This window comes from Lynx canadensis, chromosome E1, assembly GCF_007474595.2.
Source record: "Lynx canadensis isolate LIC74 chromosome E1, mLynCan4.pri.v2, whole genome shotgun sequence".
Taxonomy (NCBI): Eukaryota; Metazoa; Chordata; class Mammalia; order Carnivora; family Felidae; genus Lynx; species Lynx canadensis.
In genome coordinates, this window is record NC_044316.2 from 17,172,865 (window position 1) to 17,199,107 (window position 26,243).

Below are 26,243 nucleotides of genomic sequence, written 5' to 3' on the forward strand. Positions count from 1 at the left end.
CTGTAGAAGCATCCACCTCTCCATCTCCGAACTCAAGATAGAGCACCTACCTTGGAAGACTGGTCTCTAAACACCTCTGGCCTCTCCCAGGACACCTATAATCCTTTCCTGGGTAAACATCTCACTGGATGAGGACATGACGGGACCTGTAAACCAAGAAGCTTCTGAAAGGTGTTAATCTTATTAGCATCGTTGGACTCCTTTGGGGACTGAGTGATCACCGCTGAGGGCTGCGTCTCCTGGGCCCCGGTACACCCCTCAGGCAGCTGCACTTGAGGCAGGGCTCTCTCAGACCAAGCTACCACCCTGGGGAGTACCTTCTGCGAGTGCCACCCTGGACATGCGGGCAGTGTCTGCTTCGGCCTAAGCCATCTGGCACCATCGAGCAGCGCCCTATGTCTGTCCCTGCAGAGCCACCCTGGGAAGATGTGACCAGCAAGACTCGAATGCGTCCTCCGCACAGCACTGCCCTGGGTAGCACCCTCTCGGACACAGCCAGCGCGCGGAGTCCAGTGCCGGCCTTGGAAGGAACCTGTTCTATACATGCGGGCACGGTGCCTGCCCTGGGCGTGCCCAGCGGCCTCCGGCGCCCAGCGCAGACGGGAGCTCCAGGCCTCTCGGACGCGGGCAGAAGGCTCCCAGAGCAGCGCCCCGTGCCCGCATGGCCCGTTCTGGAGTCGCGCCCAGGCGCTGCCAGGAAGGCCGGGCGTTTATCCCCGGAGCCGCCAGCAGGGAGCTCCCTTTCGGCTCTGCTCGCGCGGCCGCGGGGGGCGGCGCTGCGCTGCGCCGCGCTGCGCTCCAGCCCGGACCGGGCCGGGGCCGCTGGATGCCGCGTCTCCGCTTCTGCTGCCTGCCGGGCGGGCTCCGGCGGCCGGTGAGCGCGGGGCGGCGGGGGCGGCCGCTCGGGGGCTGCCCGGGCCGGGTGGGGCGGCGGGGCGGGCTCGGGCCGGGAAGGCGGGCGGGCGGCGGGGCCCGCCGGCTCCTCCTCCCCCACTGTCCCCTGGAAGCGGCGGCCCGGACTCCCGGCTCCGGTCCCCGGCCGCGCCGCGGAGCTGGGCGCCCGGGAATGGGGGCCGACAAGGAGGGGCGGGGAGGGGAGCTCCGGCCCCTTGTGCCAGCTCGGGAGCGCGCGGAGGCAGGGCAGGGTGGCCCTCGGTTTAGGGGGATTGAGGGCTGAGGGGAGCCCAGGTGGCCCCGGGCTGCGGGGTGGAGGCTGCAGCCTCCGGGATAGGGGGCTTCTCGGGGCCAGGCCCAGGCCCCCCCTCCCCCCCAGGCCGACCGACCGACCGAGCGAGGCTCCGAGGAAGGCAGCGGGGAAGGCGAGCACCTCCACCGAACCCTTTATCCCTCCCAGCGGCCTTCACCCTTTCACTGCCAGGCCGACAGCGGGCTCCTCTCAAAGGAGCAGCTGCTAGACAGCTGGCAAAACAATGGAGACCCCGCTTCCCCAGGCCCCCTCCCCTTGGGACAGAAGACGGGGGTGAGTGAATGGTAGGCTTTGGAGATTAGGGAGTGCTGCCTGTCCCCTGTGACTGGCTGCTCACCTCACCTTTCCCTGCAAAGGGGTGGGGTGTGTGTGGGAAGGTCGGACAGCCTGCCCCAGGCCTCTGGGAGAGACTGCCCTGACGCCCCGCCCTGCTAACCTGTCATGCCAGTTGTCTCGCCAATGGGGAGGCGAGGTGGTAAGGTTAGCTGCTCCACACCCCTGTGGTGGGGGTGGTGGGGGGTGGGGGTGCGGCTTGGTACCAAGCATGGTGAAGAGTGGGTCATGTTCCTGGCTGAGATAAGGCCTGCAGGGACATAGCACACATTGGGGCTTTGTTGGGGGCAGAGAGGGGGGATGGGGATGTCACCCTGTTGCAAGGCACATGTGTCCTGCTGATTAGTTGGAAAGGCTGCCAGCCAGAATGAACGGGGGGGGGGGGGGGGGAGGGGATGGGGGGGAGGCAGACGGTGTATTTTTTAAGGGTACTGCTTTTGCCTACTCACTTGGCCAACCGGGCATGTATTTGGCAATGTCTTCTTGGTTTGTGTTTGTGCAGAGGTTGGGGACAATGCTTCTTGGGAGGAGCTCTCCTGCCTGGAGCCTTCCTGCCCTCTGACGGACTCCCAAAATTATGGAATTGGGTTCCCTGCCCCCCTTCACCTGGCCAATGATTCAGGCTGGTTTGTGCGGGCTCATTTGTCTTTTGGAGTACCCGGCATGTCTGTTGCTGAGGAGGCCTTGTAATTCCCCATAAGGAGAGTGAACTGCCCAAAGTGTGTATGCATTGGGTCCATGCTGGAAGGGAGGGAAGGTCAACCAGACAGTTAAGAGCAAGATCACCTTTCCACGTTCTTACCAGTTCTGGAGCCCTTTCTTGGGCAGGTCGGTTTCCTGTTGGCATGGCAATGGGCCAGGCCTTGTCTAACTTTCCCCACCCTTTTGGTTCAGAGGCTACTTTCTATTTGGGGATATTGAAAGTTGCTCTCCTGAGGTCTCTGGCTTCCTGACAGACCTCACTGGCTCTTTGTCAATGGCCTGCCACCTCCTCAGCTTCCCCTCTGTCCTTTTGTGATGAGGGCTTTCCAGGAAACATCCTCCTGGTTGCTGGACATGACTAATTATAGATAGCCTCGGGTGGAGGTGTGCTTGTTCCTTTGGGGTTGGGGACATTGGAGTTGGGGCCTCATATTCCAGGAAGACCATGGGGGAAGCTATTGTGTTGGAGGGTTAGGGAAATGAGAAGGATCACAGGTGGGGGTGGAGGGGGGAATGTGGGAGGGATAGAATGAGTGCTGGTGGTCACTTCCTTTGGAAGCTTTGAACTTTGAACACTTGACCTGGTGCCTGGCAGCTCTGAGTATCTAGTTTGTTTACTCTCTGCGGGCCTGGCTCAGGTGCCAGGGTGTGTGCCTAAGGGCTTCCTCTGGTGCCCCTGGCTCTCCTCAGAAGCCCTCACGTGGATTGTGCCCCTCCTGCCTCCTGCCTGGTGCCTCCACCTCATTCCCTGGGAGTCTGGGTAGCCAGCCTGTTGCCTGGAGCCCCCCTCACCGGCCTAGCTTGAGGCTGCTCATTAAAGGGTGCGTGTGTCTTCAGAAATCGGGCCTGGAATGTGCGGGGTCCCCCAGAGGCAGGTACCTGAAGCTGGACTGGGTGGGGCAGCACTGGGGCTAGTGTGAAAGGGAGAATCCACCCTACTCGGGTGGAGCAGGGAGTTAGTTGCTGGAACTCAGGAAGCCCTGATCCGGACTTGGTGTGTCACAGGTCTCCAGAGCAGCACGGCTGCTCTTGCTCCTTCTAAACCAGACGTCTGTCCCCAGCCAGACCCCCCTCACCTGAAGTGGACTCCACAGACGGAACTAGATCATCCATGTGAGCCGGGTCCTGTTGGTGGCTCTGGGCCCCAGGCCTTGTCCCAGGCCTGTCCCGGGTGTGGTGGGTAAAGGGGAGGGGCTCTGACCTGGTGTAGTTTAAAGTTTCAAGGGTATGGGAGGGCCCAGCCCACCCTGTGCTATGATTAACAGGTTCCCCCAGGACTCGGGCTGGGGGCTTGAAGTTCTACGTTGGGTCAGGCCCCTGGGTGCTTTAAGATCTGCTCACTGCACCCCATCCCCCCCGCCCCAATCAGCATTTTCTGAGGTAGCCTGAATTAGAGAGTGTTGTTGGGAGCCGGATTGGGAGGGGTGGGGAGCAGAACTGGAAAGCCTCCTCTCCTCTCCCCACCTCACTGTCCTTGAGGTGGGAGTGGTACGGCTTGTCAATTATCCATATTCCCATGATGTTTCAAAGAGCCTATAGTCAGGCAGCAGTTTAAACTGAGGGCTGAGGGTTTTACAAGGCCCTTGGCCCTTTCTCTCTGCCAGGTACTTCACCATCGCTTACAGGGGATTATTTTTATTATCCTCTGATATTCAGAGATGTTGGATGATGGGCTCAAGGTCACACAGCAGTTCAGAGGCAGAGCAGGATTTAGAACCTGCAATTTGTAGTTGAGCAGAATACCTCTCCCGGCAAAGGCAAGGGCTCCTGGCCAAGTCTGAACTCTCAGGCCCATGGAGATTTTATAGTTGAAATAGCTGAGGCCTAGAGAGGGACGGGACTTGCTGAAGGTCACACAGAAATGGGGGAGGGAGGGGTGGTTAGCAGCGCCCAGCGGACTGCGGCAAACCCCTCCTGGGGCTGAGGAGGTGCACCTGGAAGAGCAGCTGGGGACCTGGCCGCGCTCCTGGCACCTCTCCCGCGTCGTTCCTCCCGGGGCCTGCGGGATCGCTGCGTTCCAGGGGAGACGGTATCTTGGCGGGAGGCGCCGCGGGGCTGCGGCTGCACCGGCCGGCTGCCTGGAAGTGCTGAGCGCCGCGGGTTCCAAGGGAGCCGGAGCCGGCGGGCGGTTGGGCCGGCCGGCCGGCTGATGTCATGTGAGAAGCGTGCAGTCGGAGCGAGCACACCTGGAGCTAGATAAGCTCCGTGTGACCTGGTCTTGAGTCACGGGGCGCTGCGGAGCTCTAAGCAGGACCGGCTGGGAGAGAGGCTCGGGCGGTGGCGGCGAAGGCGACAGGCGTCCCTCTGCGCCGCTCGGCCGGGGCCCCGGCCGGGACGGGACCCCGGCCGGGACGGGACCGGCCAGGTGCTGCTGTTCGAGTCCTGCCTGGTCGCTTTTGCAAACCTTGGTATGGACTGGCACCGAGAAAGGCCTCTGGGCTGTAGGAAACGGCCGCTTAGGGAGGTCAGAGGCCAAGGGAGAGAGGCCGGCTCTCTTGGGAAAGTATTTCCTTTGTATTTATTTATGAGTGTGGTCTGGGAGTGGGGTGGGGAGGACTGACCCTTTTAAGTGTCCACCCACAGCAGCCAAGTCTGGGCGCCTTGTCTTGGGATTCTAACGTTATAGTTTCCATTTCCTGGGGCTTCTATTTTGCCAGCTGCAGGGTGACCCATTTAAATATGTCCCCACTTAAAGCCACAAGACGCTAGTGAGATCTATTTTAACCAAGTCCCCCAAGTCACTGAAACTTTCCTAAGGCATGAGATGGCAAGCCTTGAACTTAACAGTTGCAAACTTGGTTTACAGCCTAAATGCTAAGTGGATTGTCAAACCTTCCTTTTTTTTTTCTTTCTAATCTTTTAAAATCACAAAAGTAACATATGCTGCGAAAGGCTATTAGCTAAAAAGCTAAAGTGTTACTACCCCTGTTTGCCTGTGCTGCATGGAGAAAACCACAGACAAAATCTTGTAATGGATCTTTTCAGGCATTTTTTTTAAAGCTTGTTATGTATATCTTATATATAACATATTTATCACATATGCATATATTATTTATTTATATTTACATGCAATATCATGTTTCATAAATATAATTTTACATAAATATTAAAAAAAATTTTCTGTAGGAAATAAAGAGCATATAGAAAAGTAGAAGAAATATTATGCATAATCCCACTCTCCAAAGCCCCTAGGCCTAGGGGCGCCTGAGTGGCTCAGTTGGTTAAGCGACCGCCTTCGGCTCAGGTCATGCTCTCATGGTTCATGAGTTCAAGCCCCCCATCAGGCTCTGTGCTGACAGCTCAGAGCCTGGAGCCTGCTTTGGACTCTGTCTCCCTCTCTCTCTGCCTCTGTCTCTCTCTCTCAAAAAAGAAACATTGAAAAAAAAATAATGAAATAAAGCCCCTAGGCCTAGATACACACACACATACACCCCTACCAGCTAAATATTCTCATTGTAAAAAATTAAAACAATATAGATGAAACACAAAGCCATTGACTCTTCTAAAATCTGTCTCTTTCCCAGAACATACATTTTTCTATGCATTTGCAAATATTACACATACATAATCTCCATGTATATATATGCACACATATACATAGTTTTAAAAATTTTAGTAAAAATTATATGGCAACTTGAGTTTTTCACTTAATATAGAATAGAATCTTTCTAGGTTAGTATATACAAACCTTCATTCTTTTTTTTTTTTAATTTTTTTTTTCAACGTTTATTTATTTTTGGGACAGAGAGAGACAGAGCATGAACGGGGGAGGGGCAGAGAGAGAGGGAGACACAGAATCGGAAACAGGCTCCAGGCTCTGAGCCATCAGCCCAGAGCCCGACGTGGGGCTCGAACTCACGGACCGCGAGATCGTGACCTGGCTGAAGTCGGACGCTTAACCGACTGTGCCACCCAGGCGCCCCTACAAACCTTCATTCTTAAAAAAAATTTTTTTTTAATGTTTATTTTTTATTTTTGAGAGAGAGAGAGCCCAAGTAGGGGAGAGGCCGAGAGAGAAAGGGAGACAGAATCTGAAGCAGGCTCCAGGCTGTCAGCACAGATCCCTATGCGAGGCTCGAACCCATGAACCATGAGATCATGACTTGAGCTGAAGTCGGATGTTTAACCAACTGAATTACCTAGGCGCCCCTTCATTCTTTTTAAGTGTCCAGTTCTTTAATCTTGCTATTTCCCTAGTGATATGATCTTTGTATTGACAGAATTTTGAATTACAAACAATGATGCAAAGATCAGCCATGTTTATTGTGTGGACATATCTGTAGATGTCCTATGTGTAGAATTGCCCAGTCTAAGAATATGTACATTTAAATATTTTCATAGATACCACCAACTTGCCCTTATACCAATTTATACTCCCAACAACACATAGCAGATACCCTGCTTCCTATCTTCTATTTGATTGACGTTATTAATGATGGTAGTTTTTACTAACCCGATAAGTGAACAATAGCATGTCTGTTTCATTTCATGTGTCTGTGATATGACTGAGGCTGAATACCTGTTTGTGTTTGTTGGCCTTTCATATTTCTGCATCTATGAATTGCTTGCGCTTTGTCTTCGGCAGTAGCTACATGGGGCCTCTGGACTCGAGCCAGTGTGATCCAGCCTGGCCATGTGCTCATTGGATTGCCTTCACTTCTTTGGGCTTTACTTTCCACATACAAAGATTCTGTCCAGGGGCGCGTGAGTGGCTCAATTGGTTAAGCGTCGGACTTCGGCTTAGGTCATAATCTCCTGGTTTGTAAGCTCAAGTCCTACATTGGGCTCTGCACTGATAGCACGGAGCCTGCTTGGGATTCTCTCTCTCCCTCTCTCCCTCCCTCCCTCCCTGCCCTTACCCTGCTCATGCGTGCATGCTTTCTCTTTCAAAATAAATAAATAAACTTTAAAAACTTAAAAAAAAAAAAAAAAGGTTCTGTCTGGCACTAAGATTTTATGTTTAGACTTATTTTAGTCACACTTGGGCTGATAGTCATTTCTGTACTTTATTATTCTGTCTACTGTCCCATTTAGATGATAAGAATGTGCCTTGCTATGCTTGGGTACCATTCTTGAGGGCTTACCCTGGGCTAGGTGTTATATGGAGGGCTTATATACCAATTTCATTTAGTCCCCAGGCCTTATGTGGTAGGTACTATTATTTAACAATTTTTTTAATGTTTATTTATTTTTGAGAGAGAGAGCGTGTGAACACAAGAGAGAGTGTGTGAGGGAAACACAGAATCCAAAACAGGCTCCAGGCTCTGAGCTGTCAGCACAAAGCCCAACACGGGGCTTGAGCCCACCAACCGTGAGATCATGACCTGAGCCGAAGTTGGATGCTCAACCAACTGGAGCCACCCAGGCGCCCCTGTTATTGTACTCTTATTATCTCCATTTACAAATGGGAAAACAGAGGCACAGAGGCATTAAGTGACTTTCCCAGGATTGCATAGCTATTACCTCAGAATTGGTCCCACGTTTGCTACCTGACATCTGAAGCCTAAGCTCTTTCATTAGTTTCATTTCTCTTGCATTTAGTAGGTACTTGATAGATATGTATTTTCCCCAACACTTTATCACAATTTAGAAAAGTTAAAGAATTTTACTGTGAATATCCCTCCCACTTCCTAGATTCTACAATTTACACTTTACTGTCCTCACTTTATCACATATTTATCCCTTGATCCATCCATCAAACCGTCTTACATCTTTGATACATCTCAAAGAAAATTCCAGACATCAGTATACCTTGCCCACAATACTTTAGTGTATGTATCATTAACTAGACTGCAGTATATGTTTTCAGTTCTTTTTTTCTTTTGAGTGCCTGTTTCACATAATGAAATGCACAAACATCATGTGCACTATTTGATAACTGCTGACACATGTATACATCCGTCAGCCCAAATCCCTATCAAGGTAATGTAACATGAACATCACTCCAGAAAGTTCCCTCATGCCCTTTCTCAGGCAATGGCCACCCCTACCCGCCTCCCCACCTTCCAGAGGTAATCACGGTTCTGATTTTTTTTCATCGCAGGTTAGTTCTGTCTATACACATCTTCCTTGGCTGACAGTGGGTTTACCTCCTGATAAACCCATTGTAAATTGAAAATATCATAACTCAAAAACGCATTTAATACACCTAACTTGCCAAACGTCATAGGTTAGCCTAGCCTACCTTAATTGTGCTCAGAACATTAATATTAGCCTACAGTGGGGCAAAATCATCTAGCACAAAGCCTATTTTATAATAAAGTGTTGAATATTTCATGTAAATGATTGCACACTGTACTGAAAGTGAAAAACAGGATGGTTGGGGTGCCTGGGTGGCTCAGTTAAGTGTCCAACTCCTGATTTTGGCTCAGGTCATGATCTCACGGTTTGTGGGTTTGAGCCCCATATCTGGCTCTGTGCTGACAGTGCAGAGCCTGCTGGGGATTCTCCCGCTCTCTCTGTCCCTCCCCCACTTGCATGCTCACTATTTCTCTCTCAAAATAAATAAATAAACTTAAAAAAAAAAAACAACCCACAGTGATTGCGTGGGTACAGAATGGCTATAAGCACATCGGCTGTTTACCCTTGTGATTGTGTGGCCGATCAGGACCACTGCCTGGCATCACAAGAGAGCATCCTACTGCATATTGCTAGGTCAGGAGAAGACCCAAATTCAAAATTCGAAGTATAATTTTTACTGAATGCCTATCACTTTCATGTGTGCATATTGTAAAGTTGAAAAATTGTAAATCGAACCATTGTGAGTCAGGGACCATCTCTATGTACTGTATGAGCCTCACCAGTATGTACTCTTATGTCAAAGCCTTCTTTTACTGTCGCTTGACATAGTATTTTTGGGATTCATCCCTGTTGTATCAGTAGTTGCTTTCTCTTTTTATTGCTGAGTAGTATTCCATTGTGTGAATATGGAAACTGTTTCCCCTGTTGATGAACTGCAAGATGCATATTTGAGTTGAAGGGTCCTTGCCCTTAAAATGCTTTCTGTCTTAAAGTGATAAGGCAGCCGAGTTGAGTCAGTCGATTGTACTTTGCTTTGATCGGGTTAGTAGTAGGGTCAAGATGATATGGGCACATACCCTAATTTTTATATATAGCTTTCCTCCACTTAAAATCAGGAAAGGCCTCCTGGAGTAGGATGAGGGGAGAAAGACAGAGAAGGAGGTCAGAAAACTCTAAGGTTACCTTCACTGGAGAGGGTAAGAGACCAAGGGGAGGCGGGTAGAAACTGCAGCCCAGAGTGAAGAGTGGGAAGATCCTGATGTCGTTGCTGCTGGAGACTTTGAACCTGAGGGTGGGAGATGGTGAAAAGTGCAAGGTCCACAGGAAGGTGACAGAGCCCAGGTCTCTGGAGACGTGAGCTCTGAGGAGCTTAGGAGCGGCTGCACTGTAGGTTTGACCCGGACAGGGAGGTTGCAAGTAGCCCCAGACAGGCTTGGAGGGATGACAGTGGGGAAGGGGTACCTTGTGAGCTGTGTGCCTAACAGTGGCAGGACAGGGATGATGAGGGAAGGGCTGAAATGGACTCAGTCTCCAAAGGCTCCAGGGTTGGGATGAGAGGAGTAACTTTGGCAGAAGGTTAATGAACAACCTGTATCCACAAGAGCCTTAGATGTTTGGAATTTTTGAGCGACAAGAGACCAAATCATCCAGCCCAACCTTGAGCAAAGTGACAGGCTCAAGGTCCCCTAGCGATTTGTTGGCAGATCCAGGCCTAGATACCAGGTCTGCTAACGTTCCTGGCCAGCGCTGTCTCCTGTGCTACTGCTGTGACAGTGTGTGGTTCCTGCCTGTCACAATCGCAGCGAGGAGCAAGCTTTTGCCAAGACACGGATTTACATTAAATTACTTCTCAGGGACCTTTCCAGCCCGAAGGTTCTAGAATTCTGGGACCTGTTTTCTGTTGGTGCTACACAGGTGTCTAGCTCCCAGCAAAGAGCCAGGGTTGGGGAAGGATAGCAGAGTAAGAACTGAAGACCAAAAGAAGTGTCTTGGGGGGAGAGCATTGTAGGCATTGGGTTCTGCGTGGTTGGGCTGAGGCTGAGGCCAAGATACTCATTTGTGTCCTTCCAGTCCCCAGGGTGGGTTTCTTTCTTCATTTCCCACACAGGTACCCCTGGAGCCATCTTCTTTTTTTTTATTTAAGGTTTATTTTTTTTTTTCAACATTTATTTATTTTTGGGACAGAGAGAGACAGAGCATGAACGGGGGAGGGGCAGAGAGAGAGAGAGACACAGAATCGGAAACAGGCTCCAGGCTCCGAGCCATCAGCCCAGAGCCTGACGCGGGGCTCGAACTCACAGACCGCGAGATCGTGACCTGGCTGAAGTCGGACGCTCAACCGACTGCGCCACCCAGGCGCCCCATTTAAGGTTTATTTTTGAGAGAGACAGAGACAGAGTGCGAGCAGGAGAGAGAGAGAGAGAGAGAGAGAGAGAGAGAGAGAGAGAGAGAGAGAGAGACGCACACAGAATCCGAAGCAGGCTCCAGGCTCCAAGCTGTCAGCACAGAGCCAGACGTGGGGCTCGAACTCACAAACTGTGAGATCATAACCTGAGCTGAAGTCAGACGCTCAACCGACTGAGCCACCCAGGCGCTCCTGGAGCCATTTTCTAAATCATCCTTTTAAAGGGCACCTGGGTGGCTCCGTCAGTTAAGCATCCAACTTAGGTCATGATCTAAGGCTCAGGTAATGATCTCGCGGTCCGTGAGTTCGAGCCCCGCATTGGGCTCTGTGCTGACAGCTCAGAGCCTGGAGCCTGCTTCGGATTCTGTGTCTCCCTGTCTCTCTGTTCCTCCCCTGCTCACACTCTGCTCTCTCCTTCTCAAAAATAAATAAACATTAAGAATGTTTTTATTTATTTTTGAAGGAGAGAGAGACAGCGCATGAGCAGGGGAGGAGCAGAGAGAGAGGGAGACACAGAATTTGAAGCAGGCTCCAGGCTCTGAGCTGTCAGCACAGAGCCCGATGCGGGGCTCGAACTCACGAACCGTGAGACCATGACCTGAGCCGAGGTCGGATGCTTAACCGACTGAGCCACGCAGGCGCCCCCACCCCCCCCCCAATTTTTTTTAATCAGCCTTTTAAGACAGTGCAGGAAGTGATGGGTGAAGGGTAAGGTGGGCAGTGACCAGCCAAAGATCTCATGTCTTGGTATATGGTATGTCTGTGCCACACTCCATCAGTGTTGAGGAGAAGAGAGAGAGACTCCCCATGTCAAAATAGAGCCCATAAGAGAGGATGCCTGCTGTCAGGTACTCCCCCATCCCAGATCAGTCCAGAATCCGCAGGACAAGTTTGCCCCTGGCTTTGCACTTCTTGGGCCCTAGATTTCCTGTCTTCCTATTTCCAGGTACTGTGCATGGAGCATTTCGAACCAAAAGGTTCAGAAGGAGCTTTGTCTTACTAGGTAGAAACAGGTCAGAGGGGGAAACGGTGCCTGTTAGATCCACAGGGAGCTAGTAACTGGGCCAGATTCCCCATCTCTTTGGATATGCTCTACAATTAAAGATTTCTGTAGAATTGTGCTGCCCAGTTCAATAGCCACTAACTGTTGAATACTTGAAATGTAGTTAGTCGTAAGTGAGATGTGCTCTAAGTATGACATTCACACTGGATTTTGAAGACTTAATATGGAAAAAAGAAAGTAAAATATCTCAATATTTTTCTTTTTAAATTTTTTAAAAAATGTTTATTTTTTAGAGAGACAGAGAGAGACAGAGCATGAACATGGGAGGGACAGAGAGAGAGAGACACAGAATCTGAAGCAGACACAGAATCTGAGCTGTCAGCACAGAGCCCGATGTAGGGCTCAAACTCACGAACCGTGAAATCATGACCTGAGCTGAAGTTGGACACCTAACTGACTGAACCACCCAGGCGCCCCTCAATATTTTTCAGAAAGATCACATGTTGAGACGACAGTGTTTTGAATATAGCTACATTAAAGTATATCATCAAAGTTAATTTCACCTGTTTCTTTTTACCTTTTTTAATGTGGCTGCTAGACAATTTTATTTTATTTTATTTATTTATTTTGAGACAGGGAGAGGGAGAGGGAGAGGGAGAGGGAGAGAGAGAGAGAGAGAGAGAGAGAGAGAGAGAGAGAGAATCTCAAGCAGGCTCCACACTGTCAGTGCAGAGCCCAGTGAGGGACCCATGAGATCATAACCTGAACTGAAACCAAGTGTCGGACACTTCACCGACTGAGCCACCCAGGCACCCGAGACCATTTTAAATTACACATATGACTTGAATTATATTTCTGTGAAGAGTACTGCTCTAGGAAGAATACACTGGTCTCCTAGGAACCTATGGGTCAGGGTGCTGGACGTTGGAGGAAGCAATTAGCCGGTGCACCAGGACCCTTGGGAGTTCCTGGCCTGAAGTCATCCTTGGCATTGTACCTGGGCTAGGGATCCATGGGATGGAGGAGCCTGGAGGGCCTTACTTGATTGTGGCAGTGGGGTACACGGACAGGACAGGCCTCCCCAGGTCTTGCAGAAGGTCCTTGCTGGAAGGAGTGAGCTTGTCAGTCCCGTGTCTAGAACTCAGAGGGGGAGGCCTTCACGGAGAGAGAAAAAAATTACATTTAATTTCTAATTAGGCAGTATGGCCTATTTCTCCTTCTTGTTCGCTGCTGGTTAGAACTTGTTCCCTGGCTTGCAACTCCACCCCCACCAGGTTTTGCTCAGTCCTGTCCCCAGTCGGGTGGGCATAGGGGCAGAAGGCTGGCATCGTAGGCACAGGTGCCCTGGAGCTGGCATTCTCTCTCAGGCTGCCACGACTTTCTTCCCCAGGCTATATTTAGTTGTTGGTCTGGGGAAAAGGATATGAGTTTTTCAGGATCCTGTTTATCCAGCAGACCCACCCCCACCTCTCAGCTGTCTGTCCTCGGCTCAGTGTGGAACTTCCCCTACCCTCCCCGCTTCACTTTGGGCGCCGAGGACCTAGAGAGAAAACAATATTTGCCATGGGATCCCACCACTGCCACTCACTGGCTGTGTGACAACTAACAACATACTTAATTTTCTGAGCCCTGTTTTCTCATTTGTAAAGTAGAGATAATGATCCCTCCCGTGCAGGGATGCTGTGAGGTTCGAATGAAGTAATGCGTGTAAAGTGCCCGGCAAGTGGTAGCCATCAAATCGGGGTGGGTTCTTTGAGGTCTTCTGTCAGGCGGTGGCTAAGGCTGCTTCCGTGGGGATCACAGGCTTAGGAAAGAGCCAAATAGCATGTGATGTCTGTTGCTTTACTGGGCTATTGGCTCTGGGGAGGTGATGGCCTTTGTGTTTGAATCTTCAGTCGGGTACCAGGTTAGCTTGATGGCGCCCTCTTGCCAGGAGGTCACATCTCCCAGACGCCACCTCTGTGTACACCTATCAGGGATTAAAGGCAATGACAGACTTTGGAGTCTGGGCTTTTACAACCCTATCTGAACCTCAAGTTTCCTTATTTGTGAAATGGGGGTAATCACAGACCTTCCTGGAGCAGTGTTATGACGACTGGCTTAACAGAGACGGTATTGTATAAAACAGAGCACCTGGCGCGTAGGGAGCTAGCTCTCAGCGACCACGAGCTGTGCTCATTAGTTGGCCTGGTCTGCACTGGAGACACAGGAAGAGGCTCCTCTCGAATAACCTCTTTCTCTCTCTCTGTTTCTGTTTGCAGCAGCGAGGCGGGGTACCAGGGCCCTGTGCTGAGCACCCGTAATCCCCCAGGGGTGCCACCCCCAAAAGCTGTACCCCACCATGTTTAACCTAATGAAGAAAGACAAGGACAAAGATGGCGGGCGGAAGGAGAAGAAGGAGAAGAAGGAGAAGAAGGAGCGGATGTCGGCGGCAGAGCTGCGGAGCCTGGAGGAGATGAGCCTGCGTCGTGGCTTCTTCAATCTGAACCGTTCCTCCAAGCGTGAGTCCAAGACCCGCCTGGAAATCTCCAACCCCATCCCCATCAAGGTGGCCAGTGGCTCCGACCTGCACCTGACCGACATTGACTCTGACAGCAACAGGGGCAGCGTCATCCTGGACTCGGGCCACCTAAGCACCGCCAGCTCCAGCGATGACCTCAAGGGTGAGGAAGGCAGCTTCCGTGGCTCTGTGCTGCAGCGGGCGGCCAAGTTTGGCTCCCTGGCCAAGCAGAACTCACAGATGATTGTCAAACGCTTCTCCTTCTCCCAGCGGAGTCGGGATGAGAGTGCCTCAGAAACCTCCACCCCTTCCGAGCACTCTGCGGCCCCGTCCCCGCAGGTGGAGGCGAGGACTCTAGAGGGACAGCTGGTGCAGCATCCCGGCGCAGGCATCCCTCGGCCAGGGCCCCGGTCCCGAGTGCCTGAGCTGGTGACTAAAAGGTTCCCGGCTGACCTGCGCTTGCCCCCCGTGGTGCACCTGCCACCGCCTGCCCTCCGGGAGCTGGAGCTGCAGAGACGGCCCACTGGAGACTTCGGCTTCTCCCTGCGCCGCACAACCATGCTGGATCGGGGCCCCGAGGGCCAGGTCTACCGGAGAGTGGTTCACTTTGCTGAGCCCGGCGCGGGCACCAAGGACCTGGCCCTGGGGTTGGTGCCGGGTGATCGTCTGGTGGAGATTAATGGGCACAACGTGGAGAGCAAGTCCAGGGACGAGATCGTGGAGATGATCCGGCAGTCTGGGGACAGTGTGCGGCTCAAGGTGCAACCCATTCCGGAGCTCAGTGAGCTGAGCCGGAGCTGGCTGCGGAGTGGCGAGGGACCCCGCAGGGAGCCAGCCGATGTGAGTGTCCCCGTGGGCAGCTGCGGGGGAGTAGGGATTTGGAAGTGTGCTTGGGCAGTTGACTGGGGTACTCGGGAGTTGAAGTCACGCCACTCCTTGGCCCTAGGGACAACTTACCTGGCCCGCAGGGAGGAGCGACCTTAGCAGGGGCTGGTGCACAGTGATACAAACTTCTTGATGCGAGGGTTCAGGGTTTGGGCACCATGTTTCCTGAGCCCTAATTTGGGGTGTGGAGGGTAACACGTGCCACTTCAGATGAGAGACAGTCCGGACTACTTGTCCAGCCCGGTATCTGGAGTAAAACGTAGGATTTCCGTGTTATTTAGATACTAGACTTGAAAGAAAAAGATGGACTATTTCAAATCAGGGCTGTCGTGGAACTTCTGGGATGTGCAGCTGTTTTGCTAGCTCTTGGGTAAGATGATTTCAGACCTCCTCTTGCCCTTGAGTGAGGAGTTGAACAGGAGGTAATGTTGCAGCGATAAGCAGGGGCCAGATCATGGAGGACCTTGCAAGTCATGATAGGAATTTAGATTTTATCCCAGTGAAATGGGACCATTGTAGGGTTTGAAGCGGGGTTGGGGGGAGTGACTGGACCTGATTTATAAAGATCACCTGGGCTCCAAGAGTCATTACTACCTCTCCTGAAAGAAGAAAACACCTTGGAGATACAACAGGTATCAAGCCTACAGAAATAGTCTGACCTGACTATCCGTGAGACCCCGCTCAAAACAGCAGTGGAAGGGGTGACATAGGAGTAGAAGAGATTTAGATTATATGTATGAACGGGTCTCCAGGGGGACAACGATCTCTAAGCCCAGGGGTCTTTTGACTCCACCTATAGCGTGGCTACATATCAGTTTGGAATGTTCCACTTAGAGACAGCACATGAGGACAAGCTGGCCTCTGGCCATCCCTGCCTCCCAGCTGTCAGGTTTTCGACTGCCCAGCTCTGGTGCCTGCAGCCTGACCAGTACACAGGCTGGCCGGGACCTCTTTCAGCACTAAGTGACCAACCAGATGTGTCCAAGTCAGAAGTGGGAGGAAATGCTAAGGAAGCAGGCAGAGTCCTGGTCCTAGCTTTCTCTCAGGGAGGGGAAGTGGATGCTCAGATGGCCTGGGGGGCCTGGGAGCTGCAGGGTCAGAGTCTGGCAGGAAGCCCTGGAACTGGGTTCCAGACCTTCCTTTACTCGGGGCCTGGTGGAGGTCAGGCAGTTTTGCTAGTCAGGAAGGGGTAGTGCATGGGAGGGAGGCTGTTGTGGGATCCGCGGAAGGACCTGGCCTCATTTATTCCGGAAACTCACAGCGAGCACCTACTGTGTGTTAGCCACCAGACTAGACTGAGCTCAGGGAACCACAGTGTAGAGGGAGTGGTCTTTATCTTAGAACCAAAGCCCATGCTATGTTGCCATGCCTGTCTACTTTCTCCCAGGCTAACATTGCTTTTAACAGATGGAATTTTCTTCTTAAAGAATGAGTCCCCTAGGGGACTGTTGCCAGCTCCCTGCTGAACCACAGCACAGGCCTTTGTGGGGCCCTGGGCCTGGCATCCCAGATGCTGTTTAGTCTTCTCTTTATAGCCTAGGGATCCTCTTGGCATCTCGTATTTCTCGGCTACTCTCCCTTCCCAGCTAGCTGCTGCTCCCCCCATTCCTGGGGAAGTGGATGGTTTAGCTTTGGAGACCCTGGTACATTCCACACTACAGCTGGTATCCCCAAGACCCTGGCTTGCTCTGGCCCCTGTGGGGCAAGGGCAGAAGTGCCCAGAGGACTTCCACAGAGCATGCTACCCTCACGAGTCTCCCAAGAGCCATCTGAGAGAACAGTGAGAAGCCTAGAGCTGAGGAAGCTCCCCCGCCCCCAGCCTCCCCTGCCTGGCAGGTGGCAGGGACTCCTGCCCCAGCAGAGAGGAGCAGAGTGAGCCCAGCACCCTGGCTTCCTGGGACAGGCCTGGAGTGGGTCTGTAGTGGCTGCAGTTATCACCCTCCATCTCCTCGTCTTCCTCCCACTCCCACTCCGGCTCCGGCTCCTTTCCTTGGCAGCAGTTCTAAGCTCACTTCCATGCCAAGAAGAGTCTTCCCATTTCCTCTGGGCTCCCAGGCGGGGCACCCTGACAACTCTGGCCCCACGAGGACACAGCTCCTGGCGGCCACCCTGCCCGTCAGGTCATCCATCAACTGTGTCCACACCGCCTGTCCCCAGGGAGCTCTGAGGGAGCTGGCCGGCCATCTGTTCTCTTTCTGCTACACAGATGGAGACCAGGCCTCATGGCTCCTCTCCGTGGCCTGTTCAGAAGGCCCCAGGGAGAGACAGCCCCTCGGGTTTCCTTCTCACATGATGTGTGTCCGGAGTGCTTGGCTCACACCTCCATGTGTCCCTGTAGCTGCTAGCAAGGTTCCACTGGGAGTAGGGGTGAGCCACTGTAGTGGGATAGACATGGGGCCTGATGGAAATCACTCAGCAGGCCTGGGAGGAGCAGTTCTTTTCCGCCCTCCATTCTTCCACTCACCTATCTATTAAATAAACATTTGTTGAGCACCAACTGTGGGCCAGATCCTGGGATCCAGTGGTGACAGCACATAGTCCCAGCCCTAAGGAACTCATAGTCTGGTGGGAGAGATGGTCAAGTAACAGATGACAATGCCATTTGAGAGGCTCCCCAACAGGGGCCAGTACGGGGCCCTAGGGAGCCCTGCACAGAAGAGGGACTTTAAGTACAGTCTTGGGAGTGATCACCGGGAAAGCTGACATCCAGGTGGGAGATGGATGCCGGAGAGGCAGGTGGAAGTGGAAGGCCGTAAGAGACACGTGCCAAGACCTTGAGGCTGGAGAGAGAATGACGCATTTAGAGAATAAGGCTGGGGGGACATTGCATGGGGGAATGAGTATTGAGAGAAGTGGCAGAGGAGGCAAGCAGGGGACAGGTCACGAAGGCCCTTGTGAGCCAGCCTAAGGAATGTGAACTTCAACCAGAGGACAAGAAGCAGCTCACTCAGGGAGTGATAGGAACAGATCTTAGAAAATCTCTCTGGCTGCTCATGAAGAATGCTTCTGGGTGTAGCAAGGGCAGCCATGGGGAAACAGCAAAGGCCCTATCGTCATCTTAGTAGAATGAGTGGAGGCCTGCGCGTGGGGAGAAGCAGGGGCGATGGAGAGAGAGATCAGACGTGAGCAACTGAGGGACTGTGTAGTCTTGGTGACCGACCAGTGTGGGGGATGGAGGAGAAGGGGGGTCGAGTGGGATGCGTCTTTGGAGGAAGATGCTAAGTTCTTTCCTTGGCTTCTCAGGGAAAGTGTTTTGGGCCATCTGGTTTGGGATCAGTTACTCTTAAATTGTCTAAAGGCGAAGCGTTCCCTGAGTCTGGTGTTGGTACAAATGAGGATCTTAAAACCCCAGTTGGATCAACATTCCTTTCTCCTCTTCCATGAATCTGAGTGGGAAAGTCAAGGGCCCACTGAGAAGGAAGAGAGCCTGGGAGAGAGGAGAGCCAGCCCCTTCTGTTTGTATCCTTGTGGGCCCATCGCAGGGAGCAGGAGTGTAGGATGTTTCTGCTAAGCTCAGAGAAGCCCAGCTGGCTAAACCCTGGCTAATGTGGTTGCCCCCCCTCCCCCCACCACCAAGGAGCTAGCCTGCAGGGGACGCCTACCCAGAAAGCACTACTTCCCTGAGCTTCGAAGATGCGGTGGGAGGGGAGAGGTGTGGATGTAAAAGAAGGCGCCCACCCCTTCCCAGTCAGGTCTACCTCCCTGGGCTCTATGTAGCTCTCAGGCATTTACCGGAGATCTGTGATTCAGTTTCTTCTCGCTTTGGACGGTGGGGTTTGTACTCAAAGACTATAGGGCTGTGAGGTTCCTTAAAAAGGTTGTCGTGTCTGTGTAAACCACCTGCTTATGTAGAGTTGTGTAAACCACATTTGTGGACTTCAGCAGATAGTGAACGCTTAGGAAGATTGGTACCTTTCCCTCTGCCCAAGCTCCAAAGCCATCCAGGGAAGGTAATTTTGCAGTTTCCTTAATTAACCCATCCTAGTGCTTTCCCATCTGTGCTCCTCGTAAGGTTTTCTTTCCAACGGGAACTCATGACGCTTTTGTCCAGACTCTGTCCCTGTGGCCCTGTCCTCAAAGACAGCCAGCTGCAGGAAGCGCTGGGATGCTGGGTGCTCAGGCCTGCAGATGGGACATCGGTGGCCTGGCAGGAGACTGGCCGGTCGGGGTTGCCCACATCTGGGAGAAGGGCAGGGGCCCCTTTGCCAGGAAGCCCTAGACCCCTGGGCAAAAGCTATATGACCCTCACCAACCTTGTCTCCAGGACCCTGGTTGGGTGGTGGCGGTGGGGCCGGGGGTGGGGGGCGGGGGTGGTACCTGCAGGAGTGGGGATTGCAGGATTTCAAGGAGAGACTGAAAAGTCTGCTGTTCCAGGTCTGCCAGGCCAGCTTCTGAGCAATGGGCTTTCCCAGGGGCTTCTGGTGGCGGAGGTGCTGGGTGCTGCCCGGGCTCAGTGTTCTAGAACGGCTCTCTCCCTAATGTTACTCCAAATGATCCCCAGAGATGTTTTTGTTTTTTGCTGGTTCATTTTAAACAGAAAACTCTTATTTCATTTGGTGCCAAAGCTTCAGGTACTTCTGACATCGGAGTCTCACCGTGTGAGAGCTCTGGCTGGAGGCCTCAGAGTAGAACTCAGACTGAGTTCTTTTGATAATGAGGCGGCCAGTGGGAAGGTGTCCAGGGCATGTGAACTCGTGAGTGAAAGGTCTTTAGGAGCATTTGGGGGGTTACCTATCCTGGATTAGTGGGGTGCATGGGACCAGCAGCACCGGGTGGTGGACTAGGTCATTTCCATTCCGCTAGGTCTCCCTTCTCTGTCCTCAGAGGCATATTCTGCCCTCTTCCCCGTGAGCTGCTAGACAGACTGCAGCCCCAGAGTGCCCTGGCCACCCAGCCCGTGGGTGGTGGGCACAGTGCCCAGGCCACATTGAACTGGGTGTGGGCACATGTCATGGTCATCTGTTGTTTTCGCAGGCACCGCTTGGAGCCCTGGGGGGGGGGGGCAGGGCCTTGACTTGAGGTGGTCTGCACCGGCCCCTTCTGGCCCTGGCCAGAGCCCCTGTGCCCCCCCCCCCCAGTACCCCTGGCCACCCTGTCCGCAGCTCCCTTCTCATCTCTTATTTACATTGAAATGGTTCTGGAAAATACCAGATACGCAAACACCCAGACTAGGGGTGGGTGAGGAGTGGGGTGAAGGGGGGTGTGTGGCGGGTGGGAACACAAGTATTTTAAAAATGCTGCAGATCTCTACAGCGTTTCCCAGAAACCACAAGCACGCGGTCCGCCTGCCAGCAGTGCTCCCGCCACCCCGCCACGCTCAGCCGCTGGGTTCTCCTCACTGTGGCCCGAGGTGGAGAGCAGCGTCAGTGGGGGTGGGGGCCGGGGACCCAGCCGGGGAGGGGGCTGCCTGGCGCCTCCATTGTCAGTCTGGGGCAGTGGGTACGCTGTGCCCCAGGTGGCCAGCAGCGCTGGGGGCGCCCGCCGTGCCAGGCAGGCGCTGCGAAGGCGTGGAATCTTCCTGGCTGCCCCCCTCCCGCTGTGCACTTTGGGTGGGGGGGGGTCGGTGGGCAGCCAAGCCCAGAGTCCCCTCGTGGTGTTTGGCAGCAGCTTCTGTTCTGTTAAATACAGGGGACAGTGTCAGCAAAGCTTTTTTTTTTTTCCAGTTGTTGGCTCCCGTTTGGTTGGGAAACTGTTTCCTCAGACCTGGGTCACCACTCTGGCTGCCTTCATCTCCCGCCATCGGTTTCTCAGAATCGGGAAGTGACATGCTTCCCTGGCACTCGCAGCCCGGCCGCTTTGCAGACTCTGGTGTAGGGAGGAGTGTAGGGTGTTTGTTCCGCGTCCCGGGTGGCACCCAGGACGGCGCCCAGCGAGCGCATGCATGCTCCCTGAGTGGCGTCTAGTTGATCTGGTAAAGGTTCCGCTGAGCAGAAATGCCTTGAGGGGAGAGCATGAGAGAGAATAGCCAAGATGAGGGTCGTGGCTGGCATTAGGACTGTTCTAGCTGCTTTACATATATTAACTCATTTAACGTTCCCAACACCCCTTTGAGATAGGTATTACGATAATCTTTATTTCATACATGAGGATACCCGTTTACGCAGAGGTTAAGGATAAGTACATTGCCTAAGGTTCCAAGGCTGTTGACTTGTGAGGAGTTGAACTTAGGGCATCGGCTCCTTGCACCTCACTGGTGTGCTGTCCGGGGCAGAGGACGCAGCATCTAGATATAAATCCATTGCCCGGCCCAGGCCTGCGTCCTTCTGATTCCTGCGGCCCCTGTAGGCGTCTCCTCCAGAAGGGAAGGGGAAGTGAAGAGTGGCCATTCTTGCTCTCGCTCTGTGGATGGTGAGCTGCAGGAGGGGGTGACTGTCCCTCTGTCTCTGCAGAGGATTAGCCAGAGGAAGAGAGCCCGAGTGGCAGCAGGTGGGATTTAATCTGGTGGGAGCTGGGAGAGGTACTAGAAAGCGCGGCTGCATCTGTCCCGGCAGTATTTGGCTGTGGTCCCTTGGAGGAGGGGCAGGGGCACCCTTTGCCCCTTACACATCTCCCCTGTTAGACCCTGGGGGGCAGGGATGGTGCCCCTCTCCTGTTTGGCCCTTACTGACGCTAGTACTGACCTCTGCGATACTCGGGGTGGCAGGGTCCCCAGAGTGTCACCTCTGACCAAGAACAGGTCCTCTTCTGTCGCATAGGGGCTGCACGCTGTTGTTTCCTGGTGTGCACTGTGGGGGGGAGGCGAGAAGCATGGCCTGGCAGAAGGCCTAGCGGGTAGTGGGTGTGCAGCTTGGCTTCTTCCATTGAGTCCCTGCTGTTCCTTATGTCGATAAGACTTTTCCTTGCCCACCCTCACGCCCTCATACACATCGGCCCCAGTTTGAATGTCACTTCCTTAGGGGAGCCTTCCTTGACCTTTTCAGATGTCACGTCTGCACCCTGGCACCACCGCATCCTTCTCCTTCATAACATTCACCAAGATTGCGATTAATGGGTTATCTTATGTCTCCAGTGCTGGAGACCTTCAGTGATATTTGTTGGATATTTGCTGAAGGAAAGAAGATGGTTGTCTGGCCAGGAAGTGGTTTCCCATTCTCTCTGCATTTACCGCAGTTTTGGTTTCTAGAACCCTTCCCCCAACTAGCGTTGGTGTTGCGTCTGCAGTACGTCACCATGTTCTACCCGCTACCTTTACTCCCGACTCAGTTTCTTGTGGGCGTCTCAGCATCTCCCGCAGGAATGGAGGAGAGATGGGCTCTGGGCGGCCAGGAGCAGGAGCCTAGGGAAGGGGCTCTGGGAGGAGGGTCACGGGACGGCCTGTCTCCTGGCCCCGCACTGGTATCTTTGGGAAGGCACCAGGCTTGGGTGAGAAGCAGATTTGGGGGCATACGGAGTCACTCTGTGCCCAGCCCGGGGGACCTTGGAGAAATGTGCTTGTCTTACTGGCTGCAGGTCTCTGAGGAGGTAGGATGTGGCCCAGCAGGGATCAAGGCTTCCTCTTTCCTTCTGCTGCTTGCCCTGCGCTGCCTGCGTGCTGGAATGTCAGCAGGCTGGGAATTTTCACAGCAAGGATTTTTCCCAGTCAGAGCAACAGATTCCAGCTGGAGCCTGGGGACAGCTCCGCATGGGCAGGGGCTGCCACAGAGGGCCAGGGTGCGTGCTGGGGCACCCCAACGGCTCCCCTGTTGGGGCCTGGGCCTCATTCCCATCCTCCATGGGAAATGCAAACATCTGTCTCTCCTGTGGGTCCGGCGGAACCTGGGCTTCTGTAGCTGTGGAGCTCAGGAGAAGCAGTGGGAGGCCTTGGGGACCAGAAACTCCCCCTCAGTGAGGAGAGAACGTGGCTGGCCATATCCCACAAGCCTCACTTCCTCCAGCTGGTGAGTCAGGAAGGGGAGCCGCCTCGGATTCCATCTTCAGGTGGGGCCGTGGGCTGCCAAACCCAGGTTCTCTGGCCTGTGGGGACCTACCAGCCTTGGCAGGAGGTAACACTGCTGGCTTTGTCACCCTCATCTGTCCCCCTTTCTCTCGGCCCCATAATGCCTCCAGGACCTGGTTCCCTCTCTTAGCGACCCTTCCGGCCTCTGTGCCCCTTGCCCTCTGATCTCAGTTCTACCGGCCCCTCCCTTCCACTCCCATTTCTGCAAGGAGCTGACTCACTTCCTCTCTCCCTCCCCAGCTTCTCTCACCGCCAGGCCCTATGGCGCGCAGGGTACCCACAGGGAGGGGAGATTTCTCACAGGGCACCTCCCGAGCTCTTTTTCCTGGCAGTAAGACTGAGGCCGCCCCTGGCTCTGGGCAGAAGAGGGGGGGGGGGGGGGGGTGAGGGTACATGGCTCTGGGCTGTAGGAAGGCCAGATGCAAATGGCCTTGGAGCCTTGACACAATCACGGTGGGATGTCAGGAAGCCTTGAAGGGCACCTGCTCCGTGTCACCCTGTGGGCTTGGTTCTGTAGAAGAAAAAGCCTGAAGATGCCATCCCTGTGATCAGGAAGCCTGTGCTTTCTCTAGAACAGAAGACATCTGCAAAAAGATAGATCTCAGCCCGGGGTGGCATGGGCTAGTGGCCAAGCAGTGAGAGCACTGTCAGGCAGGATGATACGGTCATGACTCTCTGTGACACCCAGTTTCATGGCCAGCCCCATCGCATCATGGGGAAGGTATCTGGAGATTCCAGGGCCAGGGCGAGGAGAAGAATCTGATACTGTCTCCCTGCTGGTTCTCCCTGCCGGCAGCCTGCCTCCTGCCTCTCCTGGCCCCTGCCTTCTCGAAGATCTGTGGACCGGCCTGGTTGTGGGATTGATTGCAGAAGCCGGCAGCAGAACAGCAGAAGGTTTCCTGCCTGAGTGGCTGGCATCTCCTAGCTTGGCCTCCTTGGAGCTATCCAGGCTGTGGAAGCCGGTGCACCTGGCACTGCGGGCACTGGGGACGCAGCCTGTGCTGGGCCTGGCACAGCCTTGGATCCTCCCCTGCGGGTGGCCTAGATTACCTAAAGAACACAAGCACAGGGTAAGGTCGAGTTCCTAATCACTTGGCCATGCATCACGTTCAATAGAGGCCAAAGGGAAACTGGGCCTCCCTCCCGAGAAGCCTGTGGCCCTGCCATGGGCTGTCTTCCTAGAATCAAGTGACCAGCAACATTCCTGTTCCCCTTAGCACTTGGCTTTGCCTGGCAAAGAAGCCTGCAATAATCCTGATTCTGGCCTCAGGATTTCTGGACAATGACAGGTGTTTCATATTTAGATGAGGTTGGGGGTGACAGGCTGGAATGAGGCCTAGGTGTGGTGAAGGTGAAGGGCACCAGCCTGACCACCCCACCCCAAATACTCTCACCCTTGCTGGTGGGAGGTGAACCGCCCCGCATAGGCACGCGGATGCCTGTCTGTTGCTCCTCTTCCAGCCCTGCTTTATTGTTCCTCGCCACCACCCATCGCTACTTGGCCTTGACCTGTGGAGCAGAACCAGGCTTTGTGACAGAACACCTCGTTGGGAAATGGCTTGGGATACGCACGCACGCACGCGCGCACACACACACACACTCACTCACACACACTGTAAAGTTCAGTCCGGGTATCTTTTTCTTTCAGACTCTTCCAAAGCATTTCTACCGTCAGCCTCCAGGCCTTCTAACCTGCCTTCACCTTCTCTGTCCAGGCCAGAGGACTTGGTCTCTGGGGCAGGGGCAGGCAGAGTTTTCTGGCTTCTGTCAGGGCCCTGGGTTCCCCTCCCAGCCCTTGTGTCTTCCTTAGCACGCTGGTTTTCAGGTCTCTCTGTGCCTCTGAAAGACGAACCCATTCTATCAAGCGTCCCCTGTTCTCCCCACCCTACTCATTCACTCCAAAATCCAAAAACTGCGTATCTTGTTGTTGCTATAGAAACAGATGCTTGGCAAATAGGAAGTTGGATTGAAGGGCTGGTTTTGGTTGTAGGGACTGTTTTCAGCAAATTTGGGGAGGGGAAAGAAGAGGCGGGAGGCATAGGCAGAAGGGCCCACAAATCGGAAGTTGCAGATGATTATGTATATATTGTTAATACGTTGGTGTATATTGGGTACAACATGGACTCTGGAGCTGGACTCCTGGGTTCGAATCCTGGCTCTGCTACTTACTAGCCGTGTGATCTTCGGCAAATGATTTAATTTCTCTGTGCCTCACTTTCCTTATCTGTAAAATAAGAATGGTAATAGCACTTTCCTTGTAAGATTGCTTTGAGGAGTAAATGAATCAATACATGCAAATCACTTAGAATAGCGTCATCATCATTAATCTGTCTCTAAAGTGCTGGGAGGTACTTGGTGCCTGGGAGTTTGATGGGCCATCTGCCCACAGGAATGCCACATGCCTGTTAATGACTCAGCCCTGCTGGGGAAGGGGGGGCAGGGAGCTTCACTCTTGTCCCCAGAATGGCGCTTTTACCCTCCAGGTGAAGAGAGGGAAATAGGGCCCAGATTTGTCCACAGGTTTACTCAGGGCCATGAGGCAGCCACAGAGCATGTCCTGAGGCTTTCCCCTGGGCTTCCAAACTAGTCTGTAGTTTGATGCATCTTTAAAATTGTGCCACTTTCCCTTTCTCCATGACTGCCTCCAGTCAAATTCTTGGCTGACGCCAACCACTTTGGAATACCAGGCCTCTTCCTACCGACTTGTTTTCCAGTTGAACCACCAGACTCTACTTTTTTGTGGTCTCTCTACACCTTATTTTGCTTCTTCACGCCTGCCTTGCTTCTGGATCAGAGCTAAGCAAGAACTGAGGACAGAATGGAGGCACGGAAAAGAGAGGCAGTCCCAACCTACCAGTTCCTGGGTCTGTTCTCTGCTCCGTCATCACACATATGAGCCTGCCCAGACACTCGCACTTGGACTTTCTAACTACTGTAGCAAACCTTTCATATGAAGTGCCTGTGATAGAATGTGATTGCTGTCAGATCCGTGTCCTGTTCCCTTGTTCCTGCTGGAGCCACTCTAGCCTGGCAAGCGAGCCCTGAGCTCCTTTCTCTACCATGTCCTCCTCCCCCGCTTCCTCATTTGGTTCTTTCAGCGAGTGACGCAGGGAGGTGCCCGGTTACGTTCCCTGTTGCCCCATGGGCAGGACTCCCGGCATGCTGCTCAGGACAAGGTTTTATTGGCCTCATTTGCCCTTGAAAGTTCAGGGTCTTGCTGGGACATCTCTCTCTGGAGCACTAACATCAGAT

At 53.4% G+C, this 26,243-nt stretch overlaps 1 protein-coding gene across 1 annotated transcript in view; it reads left to right on the top strand.

Annotated features, from left to right (window-relative positions):
* The first annotated feature begins 820 nt into the window (after window positions 1-820).
* Window positions 821-26,243, top strand: part of MYO18A (myosin XVIIIA) — a 100,991-nt gene continuing 75,568 nt past the window's right edge. The window contains 2 exon segments of the mRNA XM_030296695.1: window positions 821-874; window positions 13,932-15,010. Coding sequence (XP_030152555.1) covers window positions 14,012-15,010 — 999 coding nt within the window. The 5' untranslated portion in view covers window positions 821-874; window positions 13,932-14,011.